Raw genomic sequence first — 25,977 nt, 5'->3', positions numbered from 1 at the left:
CATAATTGTGTAAATATCCTATACATATACTTTTTGTCTCTTTTGTGTCTATTAATAGTAAATATATAAACTGTATTTGTTTTGTTGTTCTTGAATTGTATTTTTATTTTCTTTGTATTCTGGACCCTGTGGAGGTGGTGGCTAACAGGATAATTATGGCAAATTTGTCATCTCTGATGGACATTTCTTTTCTATTTATATTCTTGTTGAAATTCTTGTACTGTACACCTTTTTGTTTGCTGCTGTAACTCCATGAATTTCCCCATTGTGGGACGAATAAAGGAGTATCTTATCTTATCTTATCTTATTTATGCTACTTATAGAAACATGACTCTGAAATACAGTATTGAGAAGTATTACTTTAAAATTTGCCATTATGCATATTAAGTCGGCTACTAAATATTTGATGCGGATACTGCTTTTTATTTATGCAGATAAACAGGTAATATTTAATATAAGTAGGTAACATTAAGTGTACAGAACTCCTACTTTTGAAACAGTATTTAAACACACAGTGGTACTGCAAGTTTAACAGATATAACATCTGAATAAACCTTTGTTATATTATGTTTGATTAGTTACAGTGTAATTAGAATGACTTGAAAAAGAGTAAGAGATTATATCTGACGCAAAGCAGTAATTGCTGCAGTATTAAGAATAGCCTATGTAGAAACAAGTAGTCCTGACGTCTTGCTCATTACTGCCATCTAATGGAGACATAGGCTATAAGCAAGACGCTCACGCAGTAACAGGTTTTAACCATGTTTTATGTAGACTTCCAACCTTTCAGTCATAACATGTTGTAGCATTTTCAACAGGGCTTTTAAGTAACAGCACTGAGATAAATTAAATACAAACTTAGAACACATAGAAGTACATTTGTCTTAAAAAAAACTGATTTTTAACAGACTTGGAAATAAAAGAAAATTGAAAGTTTCCTACTTTTCCTGTATAAGCCATTTGTTAAAGGTAAAAAAAAGCAACCCTTAAAGATCATGACTGTGTCCTATTCTGCATCAGACCTCATAGTCCTTATAATTTAGGATCCTAGTTGGGACGGTTCTGCTGCAGCACCGAGTCCAAGATAATTTAAGAAGTTTCTGGAAATTCCATGAGTTGCAAGAGCCCTAAATAAGTCTAATTCATTTCAACTATATGCATAAAAATAAAATAAATGAACAATTAATCTGTTTGATGCTTTATTAAACTTTTAAATATCTCCCGGAACTGATCGAGGCTATACTAGTCTAACTAAGGGTTTCACGTTGCCATGGAAACGGTAAACAAATGTAGTTTTTAGCCGGTCAGGTTCCTCGGAGTTAAAGATAGCTATCAAAAGACAAAGTTTCCTCTACGACAGAAAAGCCATACAGAAGACAAATATGTACACGCAGGTAGAGAACAAGAAGAAAGCCAGTTTGCAGCTAAACTCGTAAGTCTCACTGTTTTACAAGAAGTGCTTTTTATGTAGAGGGGGGGCATTTCAGATACCTAGCTCATGTTGTATCGGTGTGTTGTTTTCGCTTTCTCACAGGTCTTCACCACGAATGACCAACTCGGTGTCAGGGATTCATAAGGTCGGTTTAAGTTCAAGAAACAAATGGAGCTTCACAGGTTCACCGACCCGAAAAGGTTCCATCCTGGCCGGGCACAGAGGCAGCAAACTGAGCGTCCTGGATGACAAGAGTGAAGTTCCCAAAGCTGTTCAGGTGACAGAAGTATACAAGTGTTAGCATCAAAATGTAGTAAAAAACAAACAAACAAACAAAGTCACTTTGCAGAATTACCAATTTTCAGAAAAGAACAGTATATTTGGAGTTATAGGTTTTGGTGCATTTATTTATTTGTGTTAGCATCATTATTATGAGCATAAAGGCAAGGCAAGTTTATTTATAAAGCACCATTTAAACAAGAGCCATTCAAAGTGCTTTACAGAGTTAAAAACAAAAAACAGAACAGTAACAATCAACAAAAACATACAGCAAACACTTCAAACATTTGAATTTTATATGCAGCCAGTTATGTTTGATCTACTCTCTCTCTCTCTCTCTCTCTCTCTCTCTCTCTCTCTCTCTCTCTCTCTCTCTCTCTCTTTCTCACTCTGTACTTATGTACATAGTAAATAGTGTTGGGCCTGGGTTGGGCCTTACTATTTATTTAAATTAGGAGGGTTTATTCCAAAAAAATCACCCCCCTTCTCTCAAACCGTGAGCATCCCAAGACTCTAATGAACACTATGATGTGTTTTTCATGTCTGTACCGTCAGAAATGTAGTCAGGGCAGCAAGTTCACAAAGATATAATGTTTGCTGTCCTCCAGAAATATTTCATATCTGTCCTGCCGGACACAGAATCACAGCTGATCTTGTCTTAAAGGGGCAAATTTAAACTATTTCCTAAACTGTGGTGTAACTATTGTTACTGATAATCCATTAGGGTATTTGTTGATTTCATTTTGTTTAAATGAATAATACTTCTAGAAAAGTGTCATCATTTAAACCAAGTCATTTAATAATATAATACTACTAGAAACAACTAGAAACGTTGAAAAAGTGACCTAAGGTGAGATGTGTCACAAAGAAACGAGGAGGAGGACCCATGTGCAGATTCAAAATAAAACTGATTTAATAACCAAAAACCAAGAGATGAAACAAAAACGTACATAAAACAACTACAACTCTGGAAACACAGGAACACTAGAAACACCATCACTTGACACAGACAAACACAATGAACCAAGACAGAAGGACGGAGGAGGAAACACAGAAACTAAATAGACACACTGGGTAAAGAGTAAGGGCACACAGGTGAGGACAACAAGTCACAAGTGAAGACAATCAGGTAGTAAAACTAAACTTACAACAGAAGAATATTCTACAAAATAAAACACTGAAAACCAACTCAAGACCTCAGGGAATCAAAGACAGATACACAGACACGGAATACACATGAGTATACAAAAAAGGCAAACATATAACAAAAGGGAAATCAACACATGAAACAAAGCACCCTAGAAACTAAACACACCAGAACAGAGACAAGAATAACCAAAAACCACCAAGAGAAAACAAAGAACAGACCAAAACATGACAAGATGATGTTTTTGTTTGTAGATGTTAAGCCGTGTATAAGTTTGGTGGTGCAGTTCATTTGCTCTGTGTGAGTAAAATGTACCCATTGAGGTTTTCAAAAATAAAATAAACAAGCATGTCTTTCTCCATTTTACCAGTAACCCAGTTGTACATGGAGAAAACGTATATTTACATCAGTTAAAAACATACTTACTTAGGGTGAAGTTATAAACTACATGCTGTTGGGATTCATTCTGTGGTTCTCGTCTTTGCAGGTCTTGGATGATGATGGTAATGATGTCACTCCTCTGCCCCTGAATCAAGAAGAGTCAGGAGACAAATTCAAACAAGGAAAATTCTTCTGCGAGGAAATCTTTTCCAGTTTAAGATCTGAGCGCTTAAAGTCCACTTCAACCTTCAATCTGCCCACTGCGAGGTACCTGATGGTTACTTTCATACACACCATCTGATCTGACACTACTGTTAGATATGTAAAAATCAATACTTACTAGTCTTGTGTATTTATTCCCAAAAAAGAAAGTCCTTTTAATTCCATGAGGGGGCTGAAATTTACTCTGACTAATAATTCCCCCCCCCCAGTTCCTTTATGGATAGCAGCACTCCATCCAGCATGAGAGCATCAATGACTAAGGAGAGCGAGGACAGTGTTCTAGACGTACCAATGCTACCTCCAGCTCCATACGGTGACTCTACTTTTATATTGTCAATATCTCTCTCATAGCAATGATTCCTTATGATGCCTTAAGATTATTATACCATTACCCCTACCTAGTTTCAAAATAGCATTGTATATGTAGGATGATTTATTTACTTTAAAAATTGCTTTAAAATCCATCCATCCATCCATCTTCTTCCGCTTATCCGGGTCCGGGTCGCAGGGGCAGCGGCCTCAGCAGGGAAGCCCAGACACTCCTCTCCCCGGCCACCTCCACCAGCTCTTCTGGGAGGATACTGAGGCGCTCCCAGGCCAGCTGAGAAACAGTCTCGCCAGTGTGTCCTGGGTCTTCCCCGTGGCCTCCTCCCAGTCAGACATGCCTGAAACACCTCCCAGGGAGACGCCCGGGAGGCATCCCGACCAGATGCCCGAACCACCTCATCTGGCTCCTCTCGATGCGGAGGAGCAGCGGCTCTACTTTGAGCCTCTCCCGGATGTCTGAGCTCCTAACCCTATCTCTAAGGCTGAGCCCAGCCACCCTGCGGAGAAAGCTCATTTCGGCCGCTTGTATTCGCGATCTCGTTCTTTCGGTCACTACCCACAGCTCGTGACCATAGGTGAGGGTTGGAACGTAGATTGACCGGTAAATTGAGAGCCTTGCCTTCTGGCTCAGCTCCCTGTTCACCACAACAGACCGGTACAGTGTCCGCATCACTGCAGACGCCACCCTGATCCGTCTGTCAATCTCGCCCTCCCTCTTCCCCTCACTCGTGAACAAGACCCTGAGATACTTAAACTCCTCCGCCTGGGGCAAAGACTCCCCTCCGACCCGGAGAGGGCAAGCCACCCTTTTCCGACTGAGCACCATGGCCTCAGACTTAGAGGTGCTGATCCTCATCCCCGCTGCTTCACACTCAGCTGCAAACCGTCCTAGTGCGAGCTGGAGGTCACTGCTCAATGAAACCAATAGGACGACATCATATGCAAAGAGCAGAGATGGAATCCGAGAGGCAACCGAACCGGAGACCCTCCGCCACTTGGATGCGCCTAGAAATTCTGTCCACAAAACTCATGAACAGAACCGGTGACAAAGGGCAGCCCTGGCGGAGTCCAACCCCCACTGGGAACGGATTCGACTTACTGCTTTAAAAATTTTTTTTGCCATATGCAGGAGAAGATTGAACTGTTTCTAAAGACAAAATTATTTTTTGCAGTGGATATTCTTTGTGCATATTGAGTTTGTATCCATTTTAATATATTTTTTGCTTTGTTCCTGCTAGAGGTGCCAAGAAAAAGATACAATGTGGAACCGCAGCTGACAGAGGAGATGTTGGATGAGGTAGTAGATATTCTGCTCCATGAGACAGATACCATTTCCCTGCTGGACATACCCAACACCTCTGTGTCAGAGGACGCTGAGGAGGCGGAAGCTATTGAGTGAGTGAAATCTGCTGCTTGTTGTTTTTGTTACATGCAGAAAACGATTGAGCATTGTTGCAGTAAGACTGAAGTTTATGCAATTCAATTTGCTTTATCAGCATGAACAAAGACATGTTGTTGCCAAAGCACATAAGATTCATACATACATTACATATATATTCATTACATATTATATTAATTACATATTTTATACGCATTAATGTACAGCATATCTCAATGTCCTCTTGTGATGCGGTATGCTCATAAAACCTTCACCTAAAATCAGATATTATGGGATGGTGCGTCCCTCAGGCTGTGACAGGCAGACACATATTCAGCAGCCAGAGGAGCTGCTGACCCTTCATCCAGGAGAACTGACAGTTTCTCTTCTGGGGTTAATGTTGGGAGGTTTGTTACCATTTTAGTAATTTCCCTGTAGTGGGAACCTCTTAGTAAAGAGAACTTGCTACAATGGAGGAGGAAGTGCATCACTGTCTCTATGTCCCCTGTAGAGCAGTGAGCACATAGACGCTCCTCTCTGGGCAGCCATGTCTGCCTGTGTCTCCCTGTCTCTACAGCTAGCTGGTGGTCACTCAGCCTGTATTTGGTCAGGATACATCTTTGTTTTTCATCTCTGACACTGTACAGATATTCAGATAATGTATAATCACGGTTTAGGGTCAAATAACAATTCATTCTACTTTGGGTCTTTGTTTGGTTTCTCCAGTGTTCTAGATACAGATCTTTGGATTGCTTCACGATGAGTTTAATTTGGTTGTGTTTTGGATCAGTGCTGACTGGAGTCTGGCTGATTAGCTTCCTCACCAGCTGACTAAGGGGACAGTTTTCAGGGTTTATGCTCTGTCTAAAAATGCTATTCTGCTGTTGTTCTTACAGAAAAGCAAACATTCAGTATGCAGAGCTATGCAAGAACAGACTGGGCAACGATAAGTTTGTGGTCCGATCAACACAAACATTCAATGGAGCACTAAAAAACAAACAGATCCAGAGTGACGAGATTGTTACTTTAGATGAAGGTAAGGTGTAGATAGTCATTTTTACATCCTTAGTAGACTGAAGTTAATGGAATGGCAGGCCATTGCCTCTGTTTTACAGTTTTCTCCATGAAACCTCATAAACAAATTAACACATTTAGACCTAGCAGTAAGTCACTGGTTTCAGTTCGGTTCTTTTAAGTGGAGGGTGAGTTGAAAATACCATCATGTCCACAGGCACAATGGCTACTGTTTGGGACATCTATGACTCGTTCTGTGACAAAGAGGACACCACTGAGGATGAAGCGGCTGACTTCCCAGAAAGTGTGGTGAACACCAGCAATGGTCAGGAGAGGAAAGATGAAAAAAGCAGCAGCTGCAGCACGGTCGCTACAGGTAATATCTGTGAGACTGTCCCACTGAGTGCTTGGGACAGGGGATAAACAAAATGTGCCCGTTTTTGGAGCTTTTTGTACACTGCATGTCCTAAATTATTCGACACGTTTATTCATTGTGAATTAATGCAGGGTTGTTTTTGTTTTACTTCATTTCTTCAGGCAGTACGGTTAGCTCACTGGTTGAGAAGGAATCATGCAGGAGCACTTTAAGCACTGAGCCCAACACACAGCTGATTATGTCCGAGTCGTTCCAGTACAGTTTGTTAGTGATGGAGAGGAGCATCGTGACAAACCTCTTCCAACCAAAGCTGGCTGCTTATAGAAAGCTGCCCATACTGGAAGGTAAACACAAGTTATTACTGCTTTTCCAAGTTTTCTTTTTATCACAACAAAACATTCAGTCTGTCGCAACATGTTAGTGTTTTTGAATACATGATAAATATAAAGCAGTGATTTTGGTTTAAAAGATCCTGACTTGAGGGCGGCAGACTGACCAATAATATTTGTTTTTTTTAGTTTTTTAAAATTTGTACTTATCTATTTATTTAAATTATTCTTATTTCATTTTTGTATTTATCTATTTAATTCTTTATTTATACATATATTAATTTGTATACACTACTCTATATAATTTAAATTTCAATATAATCTGTACTATTATTGTTGTTGTTATTATTGTGTATCACTCTGTCTGTGTACTGTCTTGGTTTTGTGTTGTTCACATTTAACAAAATGCCAACAAATATATCTGTGGAAAAAAAAAAAATTGAAGACCCTGACAGCACAGTGGAGCCTGGGGCTGAGGAGCAAAGCGAGGAGTGTGAGGAGAGCTCTTCATCTCCAACTCTGGAACCACTTTGGTCTTTCAGTTGTGAGCTGACCAGAGGACGCAACGTCACATGCATGGCCTTGAACAAGGAGAACCCGGTACAACACTAAAAAACACACCAGACAACACAAAACAGCTTCTGTTGCAGCTTCACTCCTGCATCTTTGTCATTTTCTGTTGTTTTTAAGGGTTTATTATTTACAAGTATTGTACATTTTAAAACACACTGTCCAACAGGCTGTAAATATATATATCTGAAAGAATTTCACTGTAAGATTAGTAAAGTAGCAGGGTAACCAGAAGAGATAAAATGGGCATATTTTTTTTAAGTCTATCATAATTGAAGGCTTTGATAAAACATCTGAATTTTGTAGTGTACTGGTAAAATGTGTAACACTAGACTCTGTTTGTGCTCTCTACTCCCTTAAAGGATCTCCTGGCTGTGGGCTACGGTGACCTTAACTGCCTTTGCCAGAAACCAGGTTTAATCTGCTGCTGGTCCCTTAAAAACCCTTCAGTATGTAGTTCCTCCTTTTGCTGAAGTTTTCCTCTCAGCCAACATCTTTCAGTGCCCCACGTTAGTTTACTGATTAAACCACAACCAAACTGTAGGTGGATGTTCCTTGTTCTTTTGGGTCTGTCAGTGATTATAAAATGTTTTCCCGTGTAGTGGCCGGAGCGCGTCATCCACTGTCATAGCAGTGTGACGTCCCTGGAATTCTCAGCCGAAAACACCGGCCAGCTTGCTGTGGGGATGTTCGACGGCACCGTGAGCATCTACAACGTCAAGAATCTGAACAACAGTGCGTGTATTGCCAGCACTAGGTGAGGACTTTGTGTGCTTGTGTGTGTCAGTGTAAAATTAAAATGTACCCTTCTGATATTAAAACTTAGATTTTCCTTTTTCTGTGCGTGTTTGTGTTTCAGCGACTCATCCGAAAGGCACATGCATCCAGTGTGGCATGTTAGGTGCATCATAGAAGAGATGAGTCTGTCAAGGGAGGACAGTATGGAAATGATCGTCTCTGTGTCAACTGATGGCAGAGTCACCAAGTGGCTTCTCTTCAGCAATGCTTTTCAAGGCATAGGTATGACACAAGCTTCAGAAGAAATGAGAAGAATTCATGCTGCATTGGATATAGTTGTTTTGGTATATTCTCATATTTTCTGTCGCTAATGCTCAAAATAAAGACATCAATCAATCAATCAATCATCAATCAATCAACGATCATACATTTAGAGGTGAAGAGGGACAATGATAACTAATGACACAGCATTAAGTGTATTAGTCACTATACCAGTTACAAATTCTGCCCAATAGTTTTGTAATATTCTTTAATTCACTTGAAATCATTTCTAAATATGAAAGCAATTGGCGAGACAAAACAACACTGCATAAGTCTTCTAAGCAGATTATAAACACAACTTTGTCCTTTACAATGTACCTGTTGAACAGGTTGACTCTGTAGCAGTTACCTCATACAGTAGTCATTGTTATACTTGTGTCTTTTTGTATGTAGACCTTATGAAGATACGGAGGACTCAAAACCAGAAGAAGACAGAGCAATCTGTTTTGCCTGTAATGATTCCACTTCTGTGTATCGACTTCCATCCAACAGTGAGTTAGCCTCAGGAGTCAGCTTTACCCTTTTTCACCTGTCCTGATTTTTGTACTTTGGGTGTTTCTCTCACTTTAAAATACACACGTCTTTTTTTTTTTTGTCCTGCAGGACTCATCTATTTATCTGGTCGGTACGCACGAGGGAAAAATCCACAAGTGCTCCATCTCTAAGAGTCAGGATTTTCTGGGCACTTATAAAAAACACATCGTAAGTCCTTCTGTATTAAACCTTGACTCAATGAAAATGTGCACACATGGTAAATGCCAGTACACTCCAATACCTCATCGATGATAAGAGATTTCAATATTAATTCATCTTTATTTGTAAAGCGCCAAATCACAACAAACGATAACTAAAGACGCTTTTACAAACATAGCAGGTCTAGACCACTCTATGACAAATTATTAACAAAGGCCCAACACCAAGACAGCACCTTAATCCACAATGAGCATTGCACCTCACAGTATTTAGCTTGATACAGCGGCAAGGAAAAACTTCCTTATAACAGGCAGAAACCTCGAGCAGAACCAGACGTTAGACAGCCATCTGCCTCGACCGAAAATATAACTGTCTCAAGCAGGAAGCTAGAGTCTTGTGGGCTGAACTGAACCTTTTCAGTCTGTTTCATTGTCTACACAGATGAAGTCCCTGGGTGGATGAATGTGGCTGGTACTGTGAAGTCACAAAATTAGAGAACTGAAGAGCATTCATACATTTTTAAAACCCTGTTCTTAATATATAGTTATAATTGAAAAATATCCATATCATGGCAGTACATTAAATCCTTATCCCATCATGCTCTCTGTCAGTGCCCTGTGAACCACCTCGCGTGGTCTCCATTCAGCCCTGATGTGTTCCTGAGCTGCTCCTCAGACTGGAGCATCCAGCTGTGGAGGCAGGACCTCTTCACGCCCGTGCTGAGCTTCACCTCCAACGAGGTGGCCGTGCTTACCGTTCGGTGGTCCCCCTGGTTGTCCACTGTATTTGCAGCCATTAAAGCTGGACAGCTGGAGATCTGGGACCTGAACTCGAACATGTGAGTCAAACCGACTGAGACTCTGCATGTCCCCAGCTCTGTCCTATTTGATAATTTTTTCTACAATGACACAAAAGACAGAATTAACCCTTTCATCCTCTTTCAGCCTGAACCCAACTATAGTACACCCCGCTCCACCTGGTGTGAGGTTCACATCTCTACAGTTCACCAGAGGGACGGACTGTCTCTTGGTGGGGGACAGTGATGGACAAGTGACCGTCTACCAGATCAAGAACCTCAGCGTAGGAGAGGGCAAACAGGTAAACCTGAAGAGGCCTGTGTGATATTTTACATACATTAGTTTTTGCTATTCACGTATGAGTACTAATTGAAATGTCCTCTTTTTCTGTCTTTCAGGGAAACAGTTTGGACAGCATTGTTCGCTCTGTTGTTTCTGGGCAGCTCAATTCTTTAAAAACAGAAGTCTGTGAATCTGTGGAAGAATCACAACACTAAAGTTTATTCTCTTGGATGAGGATGTAACTTTTCAGTCAATAACACGTTATGAAATAGAAAAGGAAAATTCTTTAAATCAATCAAATTTTGGTTTAAATATTACATTTAATATGCTTTTTATGACTTGTGGTTTATATGTTTGTTTTTATTTATTGAACAAATTAAAAGGGATGGATAAAACAGAAAAATGCTTGAGGTAAAAACAACAAAACTACAATAATGCTGTTTTAAATACTATAAAATAAGACAATGATACAAATAAAAGAATATGAAACAATTACAGTATATTTATTTGAGTGTTTGATTAAAATGTTGTACAAAGACACTAATAATTCCACTTAGAGATATGATAAAGATTGATAAATGAGTACAGTTTTTGTACAAGTCTTTGAGGAAGTAATGCTCTAAGTTTAAAGTCCAGAGGGTTCTTCAGAAAGAGATTTTCACTTTGGTATTCAAACACACTGAACAGTCAGAACATGCTTTCATTTCCTTTTTAAGTTGTTGCTAAAAATAGCTAAACACTATTGTATGAGACCAAACCAGAAATGACACACATGCAGGTTGATAGGCACTTAAACTATGATGTCATTTAGCTTCAGATCATTATGATGAAATGCAACATTAAAAAAATATAATGGAGTGATACAATTTATCACACAGTCATGAAATCTTAGGGAATATTAAATCCCTGTCTCCCTCTCTCAAACTCACCCATGACTGTTTTTACAGGACTGATCCAAAGCAACAAGAAAGCATCAACAGTAAATAAAGAGGGTGTAGTGAATGAACTCCTGACTGGCAGTTTGTTATAACAGTATCACAGTTGAGCCGTGTGCAGGACTCAAGAATGCATCAGCTAACTCAGTTATTCTGGATGACAGTGCTCTCTTTCATTCTCACTCTGGCTCTGACAAATTGCATCACGCTCTCTGGGCTGGCTGGTATGTATAAATGACAAACTCCAGAGTGTAAAGCTGTGGAGATGAACTCACATTCCTCTCAAAAGAGCTTCTGACAGCAGAATTCAGACGCCAAAATAAATGTGAGCTAGTCGAGCAAAACAGTCCTCCTCGTCTACTGTGGCTCTCTGGTTTGAGATTTCAGATTAACTGATTGACACTTCTGATGCAAAGATGAGAACTTTATTCTAAAGGTGTGGAAGAGGGAGTTTTAAAATGATTAGTCAACAGAACAGTGTCCCAGAGACATCTCACATTTTGCACACTCACAAATCTGAGTGTGGAGATTCAGATATAAAAATAGGCTGAAATAAATTATGTTGTATCTCGATGTCCTTCAAAAGCAAACTCACAATTATAATAATCATATATCTTATTTGAATTTAAGATAATCTCAAAATGCTACAAAACTGTTCATAAAAGCAATAGAGTAAAAGCAAAATGAAAAAACAAGATTATACAATCCAGCTGGTTTTATAGCAATACAATTAAAAACTAGAACGTCAGCTACAAACCTGATCATTTCAGTATAGTTCATTTTAATGCTTTTAACCATGACTTAGAGTGGTGGTTGTCAGGAGAACTGAACAGCATCATGCTGCAAAATCAGCCATTGTTTACATTTTCCACAGCAAATATTCACAATGAGTGATGCGCATGACTCGCACGAGACTGCAGAGTAAGTACGATTTTTCTTCAGTAAACACTTCTAACACATGAACAGGACAAGATCAGCAAAAAGATAAGAGGTACAGCTTTTCACAAGGGTCCACAAAATCAACACAAACCATAAGTTCCTCACAGAAGCTTTAACGTAATCGTACAACATGAAAACTTGAAAAGAGAAATTTTTTTCTTCGGGTTTGCAAAAAAACATGAAAAAGTGACATTTTTCCTTCCAATGCAAAAAAAAACATGCAAAAGTGAAATATTGTTCCACCGCAAAATACATGAAAAAGTGTTTTTTTTCTTTTATAGCGAAAAAACATGAAAACTAATCTATTTCTTCCAAAGCTAAAATACATGATAAAGTGAAATTTTTTGTCCCGAGATAAAAAAGAACATGAAAAAGTTAAAAAAAAAATTCTGAAGTGAAAAAACAAAGTGAAAAGTGAAAAATTTCTTCGGAAGTAAAAGAAAAAAAGGAAAAAATGAACATTTCTGCAAGGCAAAAAACATGAAAAGTGAAACATTTTTCTTTCGAAGCGATAAAAACATGAAAGTGAATATTTTCTTCCGAAGCAAAAAAAACCATAATGAAGTGAATTTTTTTCTTCTGCAGCAAAAAAAAATGAAAAATTGTTTTTTTAGATTAAAATATAATGAAACTACCACAAACATGAGCTAGTCAGCTTAGCTTAGTTAAAAGCCCAGAAGGGACAAACATCTAGTCTGCCTATAACCCATACAAAAAAGCCCCTAAACACATTTTCAGCACACTGCTCAATATATTACATGTTTGTTAAGTGGGGGAAAAAAGTTTTAAGTGGGCTTATGGACCCAACTCTTCCTTGTCCTGGAGAGCAGTTTCTTGCCAGCTGTCCTTTAACCTAGATTTCTAGCTGTGTTTATGCCAAGTTAAGCACACTAGCTTTTAATGACAGATACAAGAGCTGTGTTGACCTCTTCATCCAACTCCAAAGCACAAACAAAGAAATACACATCACAAAAAATGCAGAACTATTCCTTCAAATCAAAGGACACCAGTAACCAACATTTTAAAAGGAATACACTTAAAGCTCCTGGGAGGAGCAACAAAACCTAGACATACTTCCCTTTTGTTAGAGTGGGTGAATTTCTTGTATCTGATGACTGTGTGACTTTAGGCACAATGAGCTTTCACCATCTGTACAATGATTCACATGATTTGTAGTAAAACACAGTGATGACACAACACACCGACGTTTAAATGCTGTTATATTTTTACCCCTCTGTGATCTATGACTCTGTAAGGTCACATTTCCTCACACAGAGTTGCTTCAGTAAGCTCTTCTGTCTGCTTAAATTAAAACTCAGTGAGCAACAACAGGGATAGGAAGATATAAATCCCATGACGGCGGGTCACAGGCCACACAGCATGTGATTCTGCACATGGAAAATGATCTGCATGCAGTATTTAAACAGAGTGAGAGGAAATACGACGGAGAGTTATTTTGTGAATCAAATGTTTCTTATACTTCTGTTCTCATTATACAGTTTGATCTGAATCTTAAGACTGCATAGCTAATGAAGGATGTGAGTACAGTTCTGTGTGGTGTGGTCTGGGTTTAGATCCTTTTTTATATCCAATAGATGAAGTTCTTTTACTTTTCTCTAGCATATGGGAAGTGAAGCTTGATTTGAAAGAGACACGTGACAAAGTTACTTTCTGGAGTCTGTTAGTCTGAAACACTTTTAAGCCTTCAGTTTACTCACCACTATTCAGGAAATTCAACTTATCAGACCTCTGATACTTTAAGTGTAAGTTATCAAGTGTGTATGTGTTTATAAAAGCTAAAAAATGGATAACTTTTTTAATTAAAGAAATGCGTTTACAATTCACCTCATCTCTCAGTTTGTGAAATATGTTTGTGCAGTTTTATATTTAAACTAGTCTTGGATTGGAAGAGAAACATTAAGGTCTCTCAGATGTTTGTGTGCCACGTCACTTTGTCTTATTGACTATGAAGCTGTGATTTCTTGCCGGAGCTGTCTCAAAGAAAAAATTGTTTGTTGGCCTGACTGGATAATCAGGTGTTTCTCCTTAAAACGCTGCTCACAAACTCCTACAATGTTTTCAAGATCAGAAGTGGAAAATGAAGTTTATCGTGCTGCTTTATGCTGGCTGGTGTTTTAAAAAGAGTTAATCATTATAGTGACACTGTATGGTTATAAAATCACATTTGGCCTTGTTTCATCAGCCCCTTTCTCGGTTGAACTCCTGACAAGTTTCAGGACATTCAGGCTATGATATTTTCAGGTACACATATGAACCCGAAGTAGCGCATGCAGAAGGAGGATGAGAGGGCCTGTTTCTGTGATATCACAACATTATTTATAAGGACGTTAACATAATACAAACACTATACAACTGAACAAGCAGTAAAGTTTAAGTATAAAACAGAGAAGCTCCACTCAACATGAATGTCATCATATATCCCTGCAATCGTTGTATATCTTCCTGACTCTTGCACCCTGCGTTAACATTTTTACTTATCAAATTTGTGCTAATTGTACTAATTCGGGAAGGAAAAAGTCCAGAAGATGTGTGCTGAATATTTTGCTGTTTGCATTCACCATGCAGCTCACAAAGTCTGTATTAAAGGTGACATATTATGCTATTTTTCCCCTAAACATGTCTTTGAAGTTTATTGCTCAAAAAAACACTTTGAAATCAGATTTTGGCATGCCTGTAAACCCCTCTTTTTCAGCCCTGGTCAGAACAGGCTGTTTTCTGTGTCTGTGCCTTTAAATGAGAATGAGCTCTCTGACCACGCCCCCTCAGGAAGTGGATGTCCCCTCGGCTGTCCAGCACGTTGATCTAATGTTTACATGTTGGCTGCATAGACATGGCTGCTCACAGACCCGCGTTACTTCAACCCTCGGAATCTGATCCAGAATCTGATCCTGACGGAGAGGCGCATGTAGCGGGACCTTTCTGAATGATTGGTCACAGATTTAGTGTTTCTTGTTGTTTTATTTGTCAGTATGTAGACGTGTGTCTTGGTACACAGCTACGAACATGTAGCTATGTGGCTATGCTAACTAGTGCTAACACTTTTCCATGAAAAATAAAAATCATCCACTAGATCTTCAAATCTTTAGTCCTGGAGAGTAAAACCGACCTTTGTGTTTATTAAGACATTCTACAACTAGTGATGTGTCCTCCTGTGTCGAGGCTTCGGAGCGTGTGCCGAGTAATCCAGGAAGATTTCTGTGAAGTGCGTATCGAGGCTTGTGTTGATGATGTATGTGGTGACGTTCGAAGCCTCGCGAGCCGCCTGTACCACGTGACTGATTCAGGAACCGGTTTGCGGGTTTGGTGCGCGATTCGAAATAAAAGGGGCAGCGCACAGTCACAACCATATCCCCAATTTGTTTCCACTTTCCCTTTTGACCCGGCCATTGTATCATAAAGACAGATACCATATTAAGAAGTTCATTATTTATGTGTTGGCATCACAAACATAATTCACTTATTCAATTCAAAGCTTCACACGCCAAAGGGATGGTGTCATTATAATCACTGCGCTTATTTTACATTTATTGTCCACTTGATGGCGTAGTAGAGCAAATGGAGCACCATGAAATTTCGGCCCATGAGTGAACCAATTGGATGGAACGCCTCAATGCTTCAAGAAGCTTCATCTCACCATCACTACTTACAACTAGCATGCCTCCCTCTTTAGCTCCTTGTTAGCACACATGTGTGCAGGTAATGAAAAACAGAGGAGTTGAGTTGTATTTTATACAGTCTATGGACTGAACAAGCTCAGAGCTCTGACTTCCGTTACAGACCAGATGGCGTTATGACATATGATAAACACTGAAAACTGAAACGGCTTGTTTCAGCACACATTTACAGGAAGGTGGAGAAATCAGAACAGGGGCCGAATTGATTTTTTTTTTCATTTTTGGGGGGTTTGTAGACATGCCAGGTAATTGCATGATATGTCACCTTTAAGGGTTTAGCTCTGGTGTAAAATTACCTACTTTTTAAAAAGCACTTGATACTTTTGACTGGAAGTATTTTTGGGAATTGGAATAAAGCACAGTACCAGGGAAATTATTGAAACTTTGATCCCTGAAGGGAAAAGGTAATATCTTCAAAAGTTCCAAGTCTGTGGGGAAAGTTCTTGCAGTGGAAATGCGGCTTTTGTGGGTAAAATTAAAAGTGATTTGGTAAAAAGTTTGAAAGCATATTTTTTACAAGTTATATTTAAAAAAAGGCGAAGTGTCATTGTAAATGAATTCCAACCAGCAATATGCTGATATGAAACTTTTGGACACCGTCATACACCGTGCTCTCTGCCCACACAACGAAACTATTCACCCTTAATACCAGTAAACCAACTCCTGCTATTGTTCTCTTTTTCTCTCTGTGTCTGTATGTGTTGGTCATGTGCACTAAACTGGAGGTATTTTCTCATCAAATGTTGGACTGCACCTTTAATATCTTAGGATGAGCCTGTCTGGCGCTCGGGTTTGTCCACTAATTAGTGTGTAGGTGGAGCACAGGAGGAAACCGAGCGGAGGGCGACAACAGACACGTTTGCTTTGGATCAGTTCCTGGACGGGGAGAAGAAACCGAGTGAAGTTACCTCACAGTTTGGAGTCAGAGTTGATCTCAGACAGTCGACAGAGTCCGGTGGTGTTGGAGGAAGATTTTACAGATGATTGAAGTGTCGATCCCCTCCATGGAGAGGGAAGTGGACGAGTCGGGAAAGTCCAAAAAGGTGAGGACGCGGCTTAATCTTCGTTACCTGTACGCCTTATTCAGGGCACGGTGCATTAAAGTTAAAACACTTTAACTATTCATTCTTACAAAAACAAATGGTATTTATTCGTGGTGTTCATATACGACGTGTTTAAAGTGTAGTTTGTGAAGTAAACTGCGACGCCAGGTGAGCCAGGTAACCTGCAGGAGGAGTGAAAGTGATTCAGCTCAGGTTTATATCCGGAGGAGCAGAAAATACTCAATAACTATAATACATAATAACTATATTAATACTAATTCAAATATAATATTTCTTGCAAAAATACTACCTGTGCAAGAAATAGTCACATATCAAGATAAAATATCTGTAATCAAAGTCCTGCGTGTTCACGACTTGGCCACATAGAAGTCCAGAAGCATTGTCACCAAACTGCATGTTACATTTCAAAAGCATATCATTTCATGAATAATCATGTAGCTGTTATATTATCACATGATTATAGTCTAACATGGTTACATTGACATGTAAGCAGTACTCTCAAATCTCTATAAAATCAGTGGATTTCAAACTGGTATCATACGGTTTGTGCGTAAAACCTAAGACCTAACTTCAGCCTTTATGGAGTAAACACCTAATATAGTTATTCTAAAATACAGGTAATTCAAGATCAATTCTTTACACCACCAAAAAGTGATGTGTGCTTTGTTGTCATTGTGTTTTCTCTGCATGACGTCAGTATGCTCACACACCTCCAGGCATTTGCTCAAGTAAGTGCTCAGAGTCTCAGTCTTTGGTGAAGAAGAACCACTTTACTTCAGTCAAACAACCCAGCAACTAGAAATGAAGGTCCTGCATTCAAAGTCTGTAGTATTTAAACACAGAGTGATGTTATTAGCAAAACAACTCCTTAAAGGGTCAGTAGTGAGAGTGCCCTGTGATTTGTATGGCTGAATATGATTTATTGGATGGTTACTTCTGGTGAATGCGTGCAGAAGCATGTTTAACAGTTGATATTGCCTTACCGGTAGCCAGTTTTAACTATATTATATGCTTGGTGGTTTAATTTTTAAAAAAATGCATCTTATTTAATTAATTATTGGTGTCTATAAAACCCTATTCTGAAAAGTTATGAGTGACTTGTGGCGAATAAATGTGGGTGAATAAAAAAGTAGAATGTTACTAACATGTTTAGCCGTAGAAATAAATGTAGGGTTGTTAAATAGAAGCCCAGTGAAGTACAGGTAGCTTGGCATGAGCACTTTGGTATAGATTAACTAAAAATCTCATAGTCTTAATTTGAAGAGGACCTAAAGTTCAAACACAGCTGACAAGCATGAAATACTGGTGGGTATAAACTGATTATGTTAGATAATATCCATCTGGGTACTCCAGCAAAAGTCTCACAAGACTGAAAGATTGTACTGAAGTACTTAAACTGTGCTCTATTAGTTATTACCAATAATGTTAATGATTCCTCAGAAGTTTATTTTCCTCTGACCTTTGTCTTCAAGGCTTTTACAGACATTACACATTATCTTGTTCTCTCAATCTAACCCTGATTTGAGGACCAAAGACTTGGTGAAAAGGTTTATGAAGTCACAGAAAAACGTCAAATAAACACATTTTGTGTCTAAATCAGCTCTGTTAGTGCTTCTAAAGTTTCCTCGTGTGAACATAAACTAAATGACAAATTCCAGAGAACAGCCACCCACTTGTGAATTTGTAATATATTGTTTTCACACCTACATTTCAAAATGGTAAAACTGGCACTTGCTTGAGGAATTTACTCCAGCTGGTGAAGAGGAGGGGCTGAGGAGACCTCTGTTGGCTTTTAACGGGGAGCAGTGTAGTCCAGGGTAACATTTAAAGCTCCTGTGTGGAGATTTTTTTTCTGGTTATGAAACAGACTGAAATCAACACTGATGTATCTTAATGAGCTACAAAAGCAAATGAAACCATCAGCATGAAGATTTACTGTTTCTGTATAGTTTGGTGTTATGCCTCAAACCACTGCTCGGGGGTAGGTGACATAAAACACAACAACTACACGCTTCAAAAACAACCTTTGTTTGTATTTTCCACTGCAATGATTCTCAGTGAGTGATACATTCTACCATTAACAGGGTGGCAGGATGAGATTTTTTGACAGAAAACACTGCCTAGACATTTTGTACAGGATAAAATCAGCAAAAAAGAGGTACCACTTTGTCCACAGGGGGCGCCAAAGTCAACACAAACTAAAAGTTCCTCACAGGAGCTTTAAGTGAAGAATAAGTACTCTACTTTTAATAGATGAGTTTAATTTGCTCACGGATTAACTTTAGTTTTTACTAGTAGTGAAAGATAACCCCTGTGTAGTTTGGCAATGTTAACAGAAATGAGTGTAATACTTGTTAAATCAGAGATTAAATTCACATTATGGTGTAAAATAACAGACATTATAAGGGTCATCTCATTGATTATAGTAAAGTTGAACACTTTATATTCATGTGGGATAACAGCATGAGAAATCAGACAACATCTAAACTCACATACATGATAAACAGTCATTCAATAGCATAAATACAGTTTTTAAAGCTGTATTTAATGTCTGTTAAAGGTGCTGTGGTTCCAGTGGGGTAACACTGAACCACAGCAGATACTTGTTAGGAGACCATGCTTTATCATTTTCACTCCTGTTGAGTCTGATTGTGAAGCTCTGTGTCTCCACCTGGTGGAGAACAAATGTGTGATAGCACCTAAATCTGTTCAGCCCCTAAATACAGATATTATTATGAGCTATTTGATTAAAACAGGAAGTAAATGAAAATGACAGTACATATGTGCACTATAAAGGGAACAAATAAAGTGTCTTTGAAATTGAAACTTCTGGTTAAAAATCCACTCTATAACAAGTGTCCTTCTGTGATTTGTCTGCAGCTTTTCAGAGTTGAAGTCTTGTTCAATGAGAGGAAACACTTTGTGCTCAGAAGAGGCAGCGAGTTCCAGGCTCTGCACCGAAAAGTAAGTCAATTGAATAAAGTCATAGAGAGCTACTGATCGACTGAACACTGGAAGCAACGTACACTGATCTATAGAAAGAAACTGTGGCACAAATTCTAACCACTAAGATGTACTACATTTGGAGATTGTTGTGGTTTTACTGGAATACTTATAGATGGAGGATAAAATGTTACAATTTGAACATAACCGTGGCTTTATAATGCAGCCTAAATATCTCAACGTGTGTGTGTATCCTTCAGGCACAAGATCGGGTTGAAAATTCAGCATTATTGTCCTCACACAGTTTGGGATGCAAGAAAGGAGTACTGATATAATAACTAAATTTTACTTAAGCAGACAGCTTTCACATTTATGTTACATTTTTATAGATTAGAATTTGATTCAGCAATAAAGTAGGCAATGAAGAAAATGCATCGCCAATATAGTGTTTGCACTTTTAATGTGCTTGTTGCCGTGCAGAAAAGGAGGCAGTGTTGTATAGAGATCTGCTTTACAAAGACACAATGTTGTGTTGCTGGATTACACTCTTCTTCTTCTTCTTCTTCTTCTTCTTCTTCTTCTTCTTCTTCTTCTTCTTCTTCTTCTTCTTCTTCTTCTTCTTCTTCTTCTTCTTCTTCTTCTTCTTCTTCTTCTTCTTCTTCTTCTTCTTCTTCTTCTTCTCTGCCTTTTTAGTTGTAACTTTTTGATACATTATCGCCAACAATAATTGTAAAAGTTTGACACCAACAGCATCCACACTTGGTCAAACACTTTAAATCCTTCAAATGTCAACCACTTATTGATTCAGGTGCTTTCTTTTGAATTACCGCTGATTTAAGTCTTCATGTTGTGTTCACTCTGTGGTTCCTGCAGCTCAGGAAAATCATCCAGGTCCCCGACTTCCCGAGCAAAAGGAACCCCCATCTGAGGACCAAACCTCCAGAGCAGAGGATGCAGGAGCTGGAATACTACGTCCAGGTAACACATCCAGGTGTCTGCTCAGTGAAAGGGGAACTTCAGCCCTCATCTTTCAACTGGGTAGCATAAGCAGAAAATGTCTGTCCTGCTGAAGTTCCCATGTGCAAGACAGGACTCTAAACATTTTAGAGGGCAGTGAAAAGCGAATAAGGATTTTTGTCCACACCAAGCAAGTAGCTGAACTTATTTTATCCCAACTATTTCTTCTAGAAGTTAAGAAGTGATAGAAATGGCTAAACTACAATGTAATAAAGGTAAAAAGAAGAAAGACTTTTTAAAATCACTAAAAGGCTCTCCACTTCTACTTCTACAACCACAGTGACTTAAATATGTATCTTTATTCTCTTTTTTATCTCCTCTCTTGATAGACATTGTGAATAATATGTTTGTGTGTGGCTAAATGCGTGTGGGTATGTAGTGAATGTTTTTCTGTTGTTCTACAGAAGCAAAGCAAGTTTTGTTGTAATGTGAGAAATTACATTGAAGGCTTTCTGTTTTGTTCTATTTTACTCACTCATAAACCAAAAAACACAAGCTTTGTCATCAGACTCAAAAGTGCTTATTTAAAAGTTTAAAAGTTCCGGTTTTAAATGCGATCTCTTTTTGGTCAGGATATCATCTATCAGGATGATGACGTGCCTCAGGTGCTGCTGGACTTCCTGCACGTTAAACACTTTCACACGGGGAACAAGATCAGCAGCATGGAGTGAGTCCTTCACCCCCGAGATGTTGGGCATGTTGCTATATTTAGAGACTCTATTATTGGATTGGGGGCAATGCAGCAACATAATAAAACTTTGAACACATTTCTCACTGTGATGCAGCATTGCGTCTGACCCCAAAAGTATGGCCAATGATAAATGAAGGAGAGTGCACCGATGAATCGGTACATCTGTGACTGTTTGGGGTTTCAATATTTAGAGGAAGTAGTTAGAGTAGCACAAACTTTTCATAACCAATACATAAACATGTTATAAGAGCAGCATACTTTTTCTAGGTCACTTGGATTTTCTGTATCTTTTTATAAAAGCGTATTGTAACTTTTAAAACAGTAGTAAGTGACTCTTAGTAGCACAGAGTAGCTCTTATAATCTGTCTTCAAAGCTTTAAACATGTATGTGGACTTGTATTTTGGTTGTGCCCTCTGTATATCTGTAATAGTTATGTCTTCATTCATTTCAGATCACTGGATGAACTGGACAGTCATGATGACTGGTAAGAGCTTTACTCGTATGTCCGGTTTTGCTGCATTAACAATACAATATATGTGTGTACTCTGTCTGTTAGAGGAGATTAGTTAATGTGCACAGGTGATACGTCTCCACTTGCTCCTGGTCTCTGCAACATCAATACTTGAGCGATGGGAAATACATTATAAAAACTACAAGGTGACACCTTAAGGTCTTTGAGTATGTTCTATTTCACTGCAGTCCTGCTGGTGTCAAATAAGCCCCACTTCAAAACCTACAATAGGAAGCTATGACCAGTGGTGCAAGAAGTAGAGAAATGTCATGTCTCGAGATAGTTCAGCTTTTTGGTACATTTTTCTGTCTTCAAAATTTGAATTCCTTCTACTGTATGACGTGCATTAAAATGCGCAGTGTGTAGTGTTTAGCAGCAGTTAGCAGAACAGACTTGGTAGAAATTGAATATAATATTTATAAGTGTGTTTAAGTATGTTAGGATCATGCTTCTCATGCATCACAGGAGCTTCTTGACCTCTTCACATCTGCCCACGAGAGAAAGAGGGCAAAATATGCAGATTTGGTGGCAGACTGCAGGGAAGGAGGATGGAGTCTAAAGCTCTACCCAGTGGAGGTGGGGGCTAGAGGCTTTGTTGGAGCTTCAACAACACGGCTACTCAAAGATGTGGTTAGTCGGGGAGCTAGGCTGCACAAGGCAACCAGGGAGCTCTCAGAGGAGGCCGAAAAGGAAGGCAAGCTTCTGGCTATGGCTGAGAAGAAGGAACAAAATATGGGGAGCAAGCAGCTCCTGAAGAGTGTTAGCTCCAGGGAGTGTCAGGGAGAGGTGTTCACTATCCCGCCACCAGGAGATGTTCTGGGCTAAGGGGTGGAACATCTATGAGCGGTGGTCCCCAGCTGATGACCCTGCAGCTTACCAGAACAGGCACTGGTGGAGGTGCGGCAGGCTGAGGGCAATGCAGGAAGAACATCTACCTTTAAAACAAATTCCATAGATGAAGCAACAGATGGGGGGAGCTTTTCAGTCTAGAATCTGACCTACAGTACTCTACATACTGTACCTTTTTAGAACACAAAAAGTCTCTCTTTCACTGAGGAGACCTCTGTTTTTGTCCCTTGTGTTGAACCAAAAGTCAATAATACCATTTTAGACCTTTCCCCCCCGAACTGATGCAAGGAGTCCTGAAGGTGAACGCCTATAGAGGAAGTTAGTGTCAGTGTTGCAGGTATTAATGACTTCCATGAAGTAGCATGTCATTTATGCCATGATCAGTGTGTGACCATGTTCATGATGCTTCATTTCAAACTCAGCATGGTGCATCAGTACAGCTATACTAACAGAGGAATTATTTTACACGGATAGATTAATCAGTGTCGTTTCACTTTTGTCTCCTCAGTTATCAGTTACAACATCAGCGAGTGTTTGGATTTTTCCAGGATCCGTATATTTCTGACCGCAGATCAGGTGAGGGAGAACAGATTTGTACTTCTGCTCAGTAAAGTGCATTTCTGACTCTGACTCTGTACTTCTCTTTAGTGCAGTGTGTGTGTGTTTGGCTCTGTAATGTTGTCTTTCAGAGTAAAAGCATTAAAAGTATTAAACACCACAATCCCTGTCTTACAGAGCTCCCTGATATTGTTGTGGACGGGGTCCTTCAGGGTTTTTACCCCCGGGACATCCGGGTCACCTTCACTGCCCCCACCGTCACCGAGCCTGACTCCTCTATTTCTTTAGAAGAAGCCTGATATGATAGTTTGAAAGAGACAAAGTTTTAAGATATCCTGTAACAAGGGCATGAAAGATGAAAGAAAAAGCCATCAGCTTACAGTTACAAGCTGTTGAAGAGAAATAGCCCAAACCAGGTCACTTTGAGGATTCTTTTGTCCAAAACCAGAAGTCCCAGTGGGATTTTAATCTCAAACCAGCTTTATAGTTCTCATACTTCTGGTGCAATGTTCAACCTCATTCAAGCCCTGTGACTATCTTTATCCCCACTCGGCGTATGTGACTGCTTTTGTACACATGAAGATGGGGATTATGTAGCATTAAATAGATGTTTAGAGAATGTCTTTTATTCATTTTACTGTCACTGAAGTTTTAAAATAGAAGAGTTTTAATAGAAAGGTGTGGGTGTGTAGAAAGACTTGAATTTAAGGGGAAGAGAGGGTAGATTTTTTTAATGATGTCAGTGAGGAATGTGGGCATTTAGTTGACAAAACAACACCCTCGCTAGTCAACACCAGCATTATATAGAATATTTTTAATGTAAGGCTGAAATGCTTCTCATATGTTGTGTCCAAGCTGCAGTGCAGCAACGCGCCACTAGCAGGGGCTGTGGCTCCTATTAGTGACCACTGCTCTACTACAGGGATGTAAACAAACACAGATGACTGGCAGCATCCCGTAGCGTGGTGTGGTTTGGCAGTATTTTGATCTAGAAAAGTTGTATATAAGCTGTGTCTGGTTATACTGCTATATAAACACTTGACTGGAGCAGTGTTTAAACAGCGCAGGCATGTGGGCATTAACCTGTAAGGAGGACCAAAGGCTGGTGGTGCTAGCTCTGCTGACTGTAGCCACATTGTTTACCTGCAGACTCTGATCCTGTGATTAGCCGTGTTGGATAAATTAAGCTGAAATCCGACTGTTTCTGAGTGTTTCCATAAGACTAGTTGGTTGGCAGAAGTTAAAATTTTCCCTCAAACGACCTGGAAGTTACTCACTTCAGTACATCCCTAGTGTTTACATTTTTACTTATGGATACACACTTGAGAAAAGTGTTCCAAAAACATGTGCGTAAAGTGACCTTCAATTTCATACCATGTTTTAGGACACACAGCCTTTTACCCTTCAGTCCAAACAGTGGTGTTTAGGTGGAGGTATTTTGTATCATTTTGTATGTAAAGAGATGGTTCAGTAGATGGTTTATATGTCATTTTTGTATAATCTTGTTTATATCTTAACTCCATATGAAAAATTATAATAAAGATTTCAACATGACTGATCCTGTTTGGTTTCTCTATGTAGTCTTTAGCTGTCAAACAAGTTGATCTACATTTTTCTGTTCTGAACTAAATACTGTTCTAGTTCTTCAGTTGTTTTCATACAGTCTTCATTTTTTTTACTCCCTACTGATACTGACAAAACTTTATTTATTTAATTATTTTTAGAGGACCTTTTTTAGAGGACCCCCCAGTAAAATAAGGAGGTAATATGTTAAATATGTTTCATTGATCTTGTAATGGTTTAAATCTGGATTAAATTATTAAACTTAAAATATTCCTGAAATAGGAAGAAAACTGATTGACAATCGTATATTCCAGAAACACACCTCTTTTGCTTTAACAGAACTGTGTAGGTATAGTTTATCAATTTGATTGACATCCACCAAACAACAAGCCGACTTCTTTCACGTCTTGGTGTAAAAGTTTCTAAATCCTCTTAATGATTACCTCAAAAGAGCACAGCCTCTTAAAAGCAGAAAAGGAGAGACCAGCACAGAAATACTGTTTTAGGTTTTACTGCAACATCCAGTGTTCATGTGTTGGAGTTGGGTAAGCTGTTTTATGCTTACAGCTGCCACACCTCACTCAGCCTCAGGCGAAATAGTTAAACAAGCAGAAACAAGCAGCTCAGGCAGAACCATCACACATTTTGCCTGAAGGAAAGAAGAAGAAAAGGGGGTCAGGGTCTTTAATGAGGTTTTTGTTTGGAATTTACTGAACTGCTGCTCTAGCTGGTAACCTGTTTGGCTTACTTAAGACCTTTGTAGACGTGCTGACTGAACAGAAATTTGAGATAAAGGAGTACGTTTTCAGTGACTTGGCAAAGAAGATAATGCAGCGATGCATCCACTTATTTTAGAATGAATGGTCTGAGGGGCAAAGGACTTTAGTCGAGGTCAAACAAAGATCACTTGACATTAATGTTTCTA

The 25,977-nt window shown here is 39.1% G+C and overlaps 2 protein-coding genes across 2 annotated transcripts; both read left to right on the top strand.

Moving 5' to 3' along the window:
* The first annotated feature begins 1,259 nt into the window (after positions 1-1,259).
* dnai4 (dynein axonemal intermediate chain 4) lies at positions 1,260-10,619 on the top strand. Its single transcript, XM_034684843.1, has 17 exons — positions 1,260-1,432; positions 1,535-1,709; positions 3,346-3,506; positions 3,671-3,774; positions 5,027-5,183; positions 6,063-6,202; positions 6,398-6,556; positions 6,718-6,900; positions 7,331-7,485; positions 7,818-7,904; positions 8,058-8,212; positions 8,315-8,475; positions 8,908-9,005; positions 9,118-9,216; positions 9,819-10,045; positions 10,152-10,305; positions 10,403-10,619. Exons 1-17 carry the CDS (start codon positions 1,383-1,385, stop codon positions 10,499-10,501), a joined length of 2,364 nt encoding a protein of 787 aa, XP_034540734.1. The 5' UTR covers positions 1,260-1,382; the 3' UTR covers positions 10,502-10,619.
* Positions 10,620-16,599: 5,980 nt separating this feature from the next.
* On the top strand, positions 16,600-25,043 carry snx22 (sorting nexin 22). The gene is made up of 7 exons (XM_034686476.1): positions 16,600-16,898; positions 19,800-19,883; positions 20,736-20,840; positions 21,452-21,546; positions 22,023-22,055; positions 23,440-23,507; positions 23,667-25,043. The coding sequence occupies exons 1-7, from the start codon at positions 16,836-16,838 to the stop codon at positions 23,786-23,788; spliced, it is 570 nt and encodes a 189-aa protein (XP_034542367.1). The 5' UTR covers positions 16,600-16,835; the 3' UTR covers positions 23,789-25,043.
* Positions 25,044-25,977: the final 934 nt, after the last annotated feature.

The sequence above is a fragment of the Notolabrus celidotus genome, chromosome 6 (genome assembly GCF_009762535.1).
Source record: "Notolabrus celidotus isolate fNotCel1 chromosome 6, fNotCel1.pri, whole genome shotgun sequence".
In the NCBI taxonomy this organism is placed as follows: Eukaryota; Metazoa; Chordata; class Actinopteri; order Labriformes; family Labridae; genus Notolabrus; species Notolabrus celidotus.
This window is presented reverse-complemented; position numbering and strand designations above follow the sequence as displayed.

Coding starts and splice junctions, on each gene's coding strand:
- snx22 (XM_034686476.1), top strand. CDS start 16,836: ATGATTGAAGTGTCGATCCCCTCCATGGAGAGGGAAGTGGACGAGTCG. Junction 19,884..20,735: donor TCCAGGCTCTGCACCGAAAA/GTAAGTCAATTG, acceptor TGGTTCCTGCAG/CTCAGGAAAATCATCCAGGT. Junction 23,508..23,666: donor TATTTCTGACCGCAGATCAG/GTGAGGGAGAAC, acceptor CCTGTCTTACAG/AGCTCCCTGATATTGTTGTG.
- dnai4 (XM_034684843.1), top strand. CDS start 1,383: ATGTACACGCAGGTAGAGAACAAGAAGAAAGCCAGTTTGCAGCTAAAC. Junction 1,433..1,534: donor GCCAGTTTGCAGCTAAACTC/GTAAGTCTCACT, acceptor GCTTTCTCACAG/GTCTTCACCACGAATGACCA. Junction 6,901..7,330: donor AAAGCTGCCCATACTGGAAG/GTAAACACAAGT, acceptor AAAAAATTGAAG/ACCCTGACAGCACAGTGGAG.